Source organism: Corylus avellana, chromosome ca3, assembly GCF_901000735.1.
Source record: "Corylus avellana chromosome ca3, CavTom2PMs-1.0".
Lineage (NCBI taxonomy): Eukaryota > Viridiplantae > Streptophyta > Magnoliopsida > Fagales > Betulaceae > Corylus > Corylus avellana.
In genome coordinates this window covers 39230885-39240863 of record NC_081543.1, presented here as the reverse complement: position 1 = coordinate 39240863, position 9979 = coordinate 39230885, and the positions used below count along the sequence as shown (strand labels likewise).

General features: G+C 29.6%; 1 protein-coding gene across 1 annotated transcript; it reads right to left on the bottom strand.

Annotated features, from left to right (window-relative positions):
- Nucleotides 1-3982: 3982 nt before the first annotated feature.
- LOC132176311 (heavy metal-associated isoprenylated plant protein 47-like) lies at nt 3983-4848 on the bottom strand. Its single transcript, XM_059588479.1, has 3 exons — nt 4771-4848; nt 4591-4669; nt 3983-4456 (listed from the first exon to the last, which is right to left on the bottom strand). The coding sequence occupies exons 1-3, from the start codon at nt 4774-4776 to the stop codon at nt 4155-4157; spliced, it is 387 nt and encodes a 128-aa protein (XP_059444462.1). The 5' UTR covers nt 4777-4848; the 3' UTR covers nt 3983-4154.
- Between the last annotated feature and the right edge of the window lie 5131 nt (nt 4849-9979).

Sequence of the window (9979 nt, the reverse complement as noted above, 5' to 3'; positions counted from 1 at the left end):
TTAATATTTTCCTTTTGATTTTTCAAGTTAATTTTTTAATTTGAATTTTTGATTTTTTGAAGATATTTTGGGTTTCGGTTTTTGAAAATTAATGGAGAAAAGAAATTGGTGAAAAAAATTTAAAAAAATTATTTTAATTGAAAAATAATTTAAATTAATAAATTTTTTAATTGAAAAAAAATTCAAGAAAAAATTTTTAAAAAGAAAAATTATTATTTTTTAATAATTTTTTAAAATTTACTAACGTATTAATTTTAATACGTTAGAAAATTTTCTGACGTGCCACTCCTATCACGTTAGAAAAATTTTCTGACACATCAAGAAGTTTTTTTGACGTACCACTTTTTAATATGTTAAAAATTATTTACATATTAAAAGTAATACGTTAAAAAATTTCTATTTTTGATACTCAAAATTTTAACTTTCAAACCTCCTAACACGTCAAAAATTGTCAAACATTTTTTGTAATAGTACTGTGAAACAGTGAAAGAGTTAAGGACACGAATACAAGTGGGACATGATCTAGTTATTATGCAGGCAGCAGGAAAAGATTTGGAAGGATCCTCGAAATTAGTGATGGAGCTACACAAGTGGACAAGATCTGACTCCAAAAAGAAAAAGTTGACTTGATCGATTCCGACGTCCAAGCTTTCAAATTGGACCTCTTCCTCTGCAGCTAGCTAGCTTCATTGTTTGAAAGAGGAAGTCAGGTAACCATACAGAAATTCCTGTCGGTTGGCTCCTACCTAATCTCAAACCACAACAATTCTATAGTCGGCACCATTAGGAAGATTGAGGACTTCCGATGGTTCATATCTCCTTACAACACGCCCACGCACTTGATTAGTACTACTTGCCCATATGTTACATAGAAACCCAAAAACAAAAGAAGAAATTAAAGAGAATGTTGGGGGATTGAGACTTGAGAATGCTTAATATATAACATTTCTCAATATTCCTATTTTATTTTGCTCTTCTTTTTGTACAATAAATGTATCTTTTCTTTTTTATTTGTAATTATGTGTACCCTTATTTCATTTGTAATAATTTTATCCAATATTGTGAAGCATCTTTTGTTGTAATTAGTTTTTTTTTTTCTTTTTTGCAGTAATGGTTTGATTTAAAATGTGCTGATAGGGGTGCAAAGGCGGGCGGTTTTTAACCGCCCGCTAACCGCTAACCGCTATAACCGCCAACCGCCTAACCGCCTAACCGTTTAACCGCATTAACCGCTAACCGCCTAACCGCTATAACCGCTTAGCGGTTAGCGGTTATTGGGTCTACTAACCGTAACCGCTAACCGCTAACCGCCTTTTTATATAATATATTTTTATAATTATAATTATAAAAATATTTATACATATAACATAATCACTTGATCATTAAATCACAATTTTTTTAAAAAAATAATTAAATCACAATTTGAGTATTAATATATTATCACTATAATTTATATGATTATATCATATAATCACTTGATCATTAAATCACAATTTTTTTTTAAAAAATAATTAAATCACAATTTGAGTATTAATATATTATCACTATAATTTATATGATTATATCACATGAGATTGATTATTAAATCATTTGATTATATAATAACAAATTATACATATATAATATGACATAACTCATAAGTATACTAATTCATACTAATACAACAATTAAATATCTAGAGACTTATTTCCAATGTATGTTATAAACCTATAGTCTATATAAGTCTACATATGTATATGAATAATATAAATGTATAATATCAATAGTTAATCATATGATTCAATGACAATTCAAATACTTTATTCAAGACTTCAAGTGAATCATATTATTAATGTACAATGATGATATGATTCGTATAATATCAAATTAAGTAATTGACATTGGATTAAACAATGACCAATGTGTTACTTATAAACATAATTTAAGTATTAATGTATTATCATTATAATTTTAGTAATTTATATATTATCACTATAATTGATATGATTATATCACATGATGACTTGATCATTAAATCATATGATTATATAATAATAAATAATACATATATAATATGACATAACTCATAAGTCATAAGTCTACAAGTTAATCATATGATTCATGTACAATGATAATCACAATTGATTCAATTGAATTAAACAATATGTTACTTATAACTACAAGTCTACAATTTAATTAAAGCATTATTAGATACTTTAGGAATTTAGATTTAGGAGTTTGAACATTACCATTTACCATTAGATATTAAGTTCAATTCAAAGAAAAAAGATTATAAGTAAATATGATAAGAATTTAAATAATTAATCATATGAATCATATGATATAATTTAATGAGACTATATGATTATATAATATCAAATTAAGTAATTGACATTAGATTCAACAATGTGTTACTTATAATCACAATTGAAGTATTAATGTATTTTTTGAACATTTTTTAGAAAAAGAAATTTAACCATTTTTTGAAAGAAAAAAAAAAAGAAAATTAACAATTTTGAACAATTTTGAATTTTATATATATATATATAATTGCTTATAGTTATATTATATGCATATTGAATAATATAAATGTATAAGATAAATATTTAACTATATGATCCAATTACAATTCCAATACTTAATCAATTATTCATGTACAATGACAATGACAATGTGATTCATATAATATCAAATTAAGTAATTGACATTGGATTAAACAATGTGTTACTTATAACTACAATTGAAGTATTTTTGTTTGTTTGTAAGTTTATAAGATCAACACTTAATCATATGATCCAATGACAATTCAAATATTTATAGCAATTGGGCCCAAGAAGATATTAAAAATACAAGAAAAAAAAATGAGGGTAAAAAAAAGCCAAAAAAAAAAAGCCCAATTTTAAAAAAGCGGTTAGCGGGCGGTTATCTATTTCACTAACCGCTAACCGGCCACTAACCGCTAACCGCTAACCGCTAGGCGGTTAGCGGTTGCGGTTAGTGAAATTTACTAACCGCTAGGGCGGTTACGGTTAGCGGTTATTGCCACTAACCGCTAACCGTAACCGCCTTTGCACCCCTATGTGCTGATGTCTTTATTAAAAAAAAAAATTCTTATATTTAATTTTTATATTGAGTATATGTTGTTGTTGGAAAAAAAATTTGTGGCACAAGTTGTTTGGTAGAGAAAGTCTATGTCCAAAAAGTTCTGTTCTTAGACTTCGGACTGATCAGGAGAATTTGATTCCCATGAATTTCCGGGTTCCCACAAAATAACTTCTTTTTTTTGGTAGAAATAGGAATCCACATTAATTTCTTCAGTGTTAAAAAAAAATTACCCTCCTCATCATCTAATATCTCTTTCTCATTATGTCGACCCATCTCCCATCTCCCCTGTTTTTTGGACATTAGATTATAATAAGAATATCCTGATAAACATATAAAATAAATAAAAATAAATAAATAAATCATATTTTTGGATATATACTACGTTTGTAAAGTTCAATTTAAAGTCTGCCATACGTGACCTGAAATCATTCAAGGTTCCTTTCAAACCATTCAAGTAAATATGGTCGACGTAAATGGTGGTTGTATCTACCTACGGCTATACGTACATTTTTTCTTATATTTTCAACGTGAATTACTGTTTTATTTAAAGTCTGTGTCTCTTATACTAATTTTTTTCCCCCCAATATAATTATATAGTTAAGCCTACGATTATGCATTGAAAATGGCTAATTTGTTCAGCCGGTACCAGCAAAGCCCATCGCTGAATCCAATATTACAATAATATTATTGGCATTCCAAGTTTGTCGGACCAATATTGTTTTGGTGTATTTCTAGCTGATTTGGGAAAGCCGGAACCCGTGTATATGGTGGCTATTAGCTAGATGTCGGAAATCATTTATCACACCCATTTTATACTATGTTTATGTGACTTTCTTTTATTTTTTTAAATGATTAAACAAATTAATCTAAACAATGAATTAACTAGAATATAAAACAGTTGCTAAAACACTAGCTTATTTGTTATTCCAGCCAATGGCCAAAAGACCTTTAATCTAACACGTACGCTCCAAGGTGACACTAGAAGCAACATATATAGTGCGCCAAACTTAACAGAAACAAAGGTTGCTGGGGCCAGGGATTGATTGAAGGAGAGGGAAATCAGCGTACGATCACATGATGGAGCAGTTATCTGCTGGATACGGATCGTAGGCGTTTTCATAGACATAGTAGTTGGGATTTGGTTGATATAATTGATGATACACTGGAAACTGTGGCAAGTAGCTAAAACTATGAACTTCCGGTTTTTTCTCCGGCTTTTCTTCCCCTTTTTCCTTCACTTCTTCGACGCTCAATAAGGTGGCAGGGCAAAGCTTCTTCCTTAGCAAGCAAGTCAAGTTAGCCGGGTCAACACCTTCGCCACTCACCACCAACTGATCGTTTTCTGACCCTTGTATTGCCACTGAGCTCACACCTGTAAATAGAATAAACATATATATTATAAGTACCTAGCTCGATCGAGTACTCTACATCTTAAAATCAACCCAATTAAAATATATATATATATATATATATATATATATATATTAAGTTTGATGGGAAGTATACCATCTGCTGTTACGGCAATCTTCATGGCCTTGGTTCTGCATTTTTCGCTGCTCATTTGCACCTTGATAACTATTTTTTGCTGCAGCATGAGATAAAAGACACACTGTAATTAGGTGATCAAGTTTGAGAAATCACTTGTATTGAGCTTTCTTGGTGTAAAAAAAAAAAAGATTTACGTACCTTCATGTTTAAGAGGAAGCAACAACAATTAAGCAGCGGCTTTCGTCTGATTATGGGCTTATAGCTTAATCGATCTGTGTGACTCTGTATATGGAGAAAAATAAATGGGAAGATCCATTTATAGGCGTGGGATAAGAGGAGGATGCGTGATTCTTGGGTGGGCTCCAGTCTCCAGAAAGTCTATTTTACGCGGACAGCAAAAGTCTATTGACTCAGTCCGTTGACCACGTGTCTCACATTTCCCTTTTGAAAAAAAAGAGTTTAATTAGATTAATGATTAAAGATTGTGTAGGATTTGGAAAGTAAGATTTTAGGAAAGGATGATGCTCTGTTCGGGAAATTTACTTGTAAAAAAATTATTGACGACCATATATCTTGTTGATTTCAAATAGCGGGAATCCAACTTACATGGATGTCTTCAATAATCGTGGCAAGGTATTGTCAGTTATTGTACGGAACTCATTAAGGGGGATTAAAATTTCAGTAATTTGAATAGTATACCGTCTTGTATGAAATTTACATGTTTAAATAAATTGTAGGTGATTAGTCCCATGGACATGGGCTCTCTCACATGCATGTACTGCATGCCCAAATAGCTAGATAATTACTCGAGATTCTATAACCCTAGTCTCATATTGAGAATATGAAAAACTCGCATATAGTAGTGAGTATTAATTTATTTTTATATTTATAAGGTCCCGTTTGGTTTGCAAAATAAACTTTTGAATTGGACTAGCTAACATTATGTAGAACTAGTCATTTGTTTGATAACACTCTATTCTCATGGGACTACTAATCTCATACACACAGGGTTAGCTAAGCCACTCATTTTTGAGTGGCTTAGCTAATCCTTTTCTGTGGGATTCAATTAATTGTATAAATTGCTACAAAAAACCCCACTTGATATATATATATATATATATAGAGAGAGAGAGAGAGAGAGAGAGAAATGTAGAAGAATCAGAGAGATAATTAAATTTAATCCCATAAGTGAAGTTTTTTGTGGCAATTTATACAATTAACTGAATCCCACATGAAAGGATTAGCTAAGCCAACCGTTTCTCTTTTCTTTGTCTCTATATTTCGTTCTCTCTCTTTTTTCTATCTCTCTTTCTATTTTCTTTCTGATTCTTCTGGTACAGTTTTTCTACAAGTGCAAACAAATTTTTTTTTTCCCTCTATGCCATCTCTCTTCTCTGTACCTTTTTTTTTTTTAATTTTTAATTATGTTTTTTGATTCTCTGTACCGTTTCTCTCTAATTTTCTTCTCCCCGTTTCTCTGTTTTTTTTATTTATGTACTTTTTTTTTTTTAATTTTGTTTCTCTGTATCTCTTTTTTCTCAATTTTTTTTTTTAATAATTTCTTTGACGGAGAAACAGAATTTGCAAGGTTTTTATAAAATACAAATATATAATCTATTTTTTTGATTTCTTTTGGTTCTTTGTACATTCTCCAACTATATTTTTTTGATTTCAAGATTGAGTTTGATTCAGTTTTCTCCAACTATATATATATATATATATATATATTTTTTATATAAATAATTTTGTAGCATAATTAAGCCAAAAAAAGCCACATACCGACATAATTAAGAACAAAAAAGAAAAATAAATTATCATAAAGTTATTTATTTATATATATATATTTTTTTTTTAAAAAGAATGAAAGTTCTTAATAATATAAATTGTATTTGTATTATAAGGGTATTTTTGAAAATTTGATCACAATATGATTCTATTCATCAACATATTGCATTGTACCAAACGAAAAAATATGATTAGGTAGTCTATTCCAGAGTTACAACCAAACAAAAGAATAAGAATAGTTAATCTATTTCACACTCTTCTATTTTCAGTAATAGTTAATCCTTGTCTAATGGACTATACATTTCACGAATCAAACGAGGCTTAAATGTTAAGTACTACGCGCGCGCACATATATATTCTAAATCAACTAATCCTTACGAATAATGTGGCTAATACTTTTTCTCATTTGGTTACAAATGTTGTCAAGGTTCAATAATTGCAATTTATTAATAATGATCTACAACCAAGCCATCTCCCAACTTCCTTCAATAATTGCAACACATTCCACCTACCTAGTAAAGAGAGCTGTCACAATTTAATTAGCTAGTGATGTTGATAATACAAGTTCTATTGGATGTATACTTTTAGTGAGGTAGACCAATATTGCTCTACTTTATGGAAGATATATATATATATATATATATATATATATATATATGGATCTTTCTCTATGTGCACGCTCCTGCACTATCTTTATTATCTTAAATAATTAAATTTATTAGGTTAAAAATTTATTATAAATGTGATTTAACATACTCTTCTTGTGCTCTACTTTATCCTTCATTTCAATTAAAATAGTCAATATATAAAAATTTTAAATTTTAATTTATTTTTTCTTTGAAGTAATTTTTAAGCTCTTAGGAAGTTGATTTAACATGAAGGAATTTCACTTGTTGATCGAGCTCGTTCTTTTTGCTGTTACTTTCTAGAACCCAAACAATATATGATTCTAATTAAGTCACTTTAAATATATATGTAACAGACATGAGGATTTCTTATTATTAGAGTACTCATCATCATCATTAAAGAGAAAAACATTGTAGACCTACCTATTACAAAAAGTTTAAGATTAAAGGATCAACTTTTACAAAGCAAATGAACCCCACACGTCTCGATCTTTTTTTAAGGAAAAGTTACGACACATTCCAAAGAAGAAATGCGTCCTCGGACAACATGTTCGAGGAACAAAGCAAACAAATTAAACTTAATTAGGATATAATTAACATGTCAGTCCTGGTGGCTGGTTGACAAGTCAGACAAGGGCCCACACTGTTGTTGACTCCTATAGACACGAGCAACTAGTGTTCATAGTTATCTATGTGCACTGAACATGAAAATGATCTCCTCGATCGATCACTCTTTCTGTCTGCTTGCAGGAAATTATTTGGAAGAATCCTCCATATATATATATCGTGGACCAAACATGATCCAACGCCCAAAACAAAAAGTAGACATGATCGATCTAAAGTCAAAGATTTCAAACTAGTGTATCATGGTCTTCCAGTAGTACTCTCGCATATGTACTACTGAAAAGCTTCATTGTTGGAAACAGCAAGTGGTTGGTTGGTTCCTAATATGAAAGCACAAAAATTCTATAGTCATTGCAGGAAGATTGAGGACTTCAGATATTTAACTCTTAAAATAATAATATTAATAATAATACATTATTATTTTACCTAATGCGACTATGCAAGGACCCAGACAGACATCAACAGTACTCTGATAGAATTCATAAACAAATGCGAAAATAAGATAAAAGCATAAATAAAATAAAATAGACACAAAATATTTTACATGGTTCGGTCTATGACCTACATCCCCAGATAAAACTCAAGGGCTACATTAAGCTCTTATTGAATAAATTGTTTACAATACGGAATGCTCTATTTATATAACTTATACATAAATATAATCTTAATCAAATCTCCTAATTTAAGGTGATCAAATCATAATTATATCGCTTAAATTAGGCTAATCTAATCTTCATCAAATCCCTAACTTTAGGGTTATTCAAATATACTCTAACATACTCTTTCTCAACCCCACTACAACACGAGCGCATACTATATATATATATATTACTTGACCATATATATATGTAAGCACTTAATAATTTTTTAAAAAAAAAAACAAAAAAAAAAAAAAGAAATCTCCTTATATTCCTATTTTGTGTTGCTGTTCTTCTTGTACGCAGAATAAATGCATCTTTTCTTTTTATTTGTAATTATGTATACCCTTGTTTCAGTTGTATTAATAACCAATGTGAGATTGAGTACGACATTATTTATTGTAATTTGTAACTAGGGTTTTTTTTTTTTTTGCTGTAATAGTTTGATTTAAAATGTGCTGATCTGTTTTATTAAAAACAAATCTTATATATATTTTTATATTGAGTAGATGTTAGAAAAAATTGTGTCATAAGTAGTTTGCTAGAGAAAGTATATCTCAAAAAATTTCACGTTGAGATTCAGGGCTTTCTCAAAAAATTTTAATTTGTTGTTTTTTTTTTTTTTTTTGGTTAGAAAATAGACTGTTTAAATGTTAGGAAAAGTCCGTTACAAGTTGTTCATAACATAATACAATATTTATGTATAAAAGTATGTTGTTTGAAATGTTTTTGATTCGTGTAATAATGCTTAATTAAGCTTAATTTAGTCTCTCCCGGCCCCTCCAATCTGGCCTACCCAAGAAAAATTTCTTGACTCGGCCACTACATAACTCGTTAATTAGATTCCTATGAATTTGAGGGTTCCCACAAAATATCTTCTTTTTTTTTTTTTTTTTGTGGAAATAGGAATCCACAATTCTTCAATTAATGTTAAAAATACCCTCGTCTAATTAATATCACACAAATGAAATTTATTTCGATCTCTCATAGTCATTGTGCCGACCAATCTCCCACCTCCCCCCTGTTGTGGTAGTTGGGGAAAAAAAATCTTATTAACCCGGAGAATAAGGCAAATTAGAAAATTTTACGTTCAAAGGATCGGAGTACTCCACTACTCCTCCAATGAAAACATTAAACATTAATGTTTAATATCAATATCAATATATATATATATATATATATATATATTATAAGAATATCGAGATATATATATTAAATTTTTAGAGTCAAACTAATAATTAGTACGTGCAAAGTTCGAGTCCTCTTATACATTCAATATTCATTCAAGGTTCCTTTTAAGCCATGTAAGTGAACATAGACGTTGGGTCTAAGGCTACATTTTTTCTTATATTTTCAATTTGAAGTCTGTCTCTTAAATTATTTTTTTCCTTGGCAAATAATATGTGCAATATAATTATTTATTTAGGCATGCGATTATGCCTTGAAAGTGATTGCGTAATTTGTTGAGCCCATCGCTGAATCCAATAATTAATTCGCATATATACCAAGTTTGTCGGACCATTGTTTAGGTGTATTTCCAGCTGATTTGGGAGATCGATCGAGCTGGAACCTCCTTGCAATTGTAAGCTCAAGGATACGTTTCAACAAGATTCTAATCAGTGAAGTGGCTAGAATCTAAAAACAGTAGCTTATAATTCATTATTTCAACCATTAAATATTGGCCAAAAGATGGCCAATCTAAAAAGAACAAAATTATTCAACGATGGATCTGGA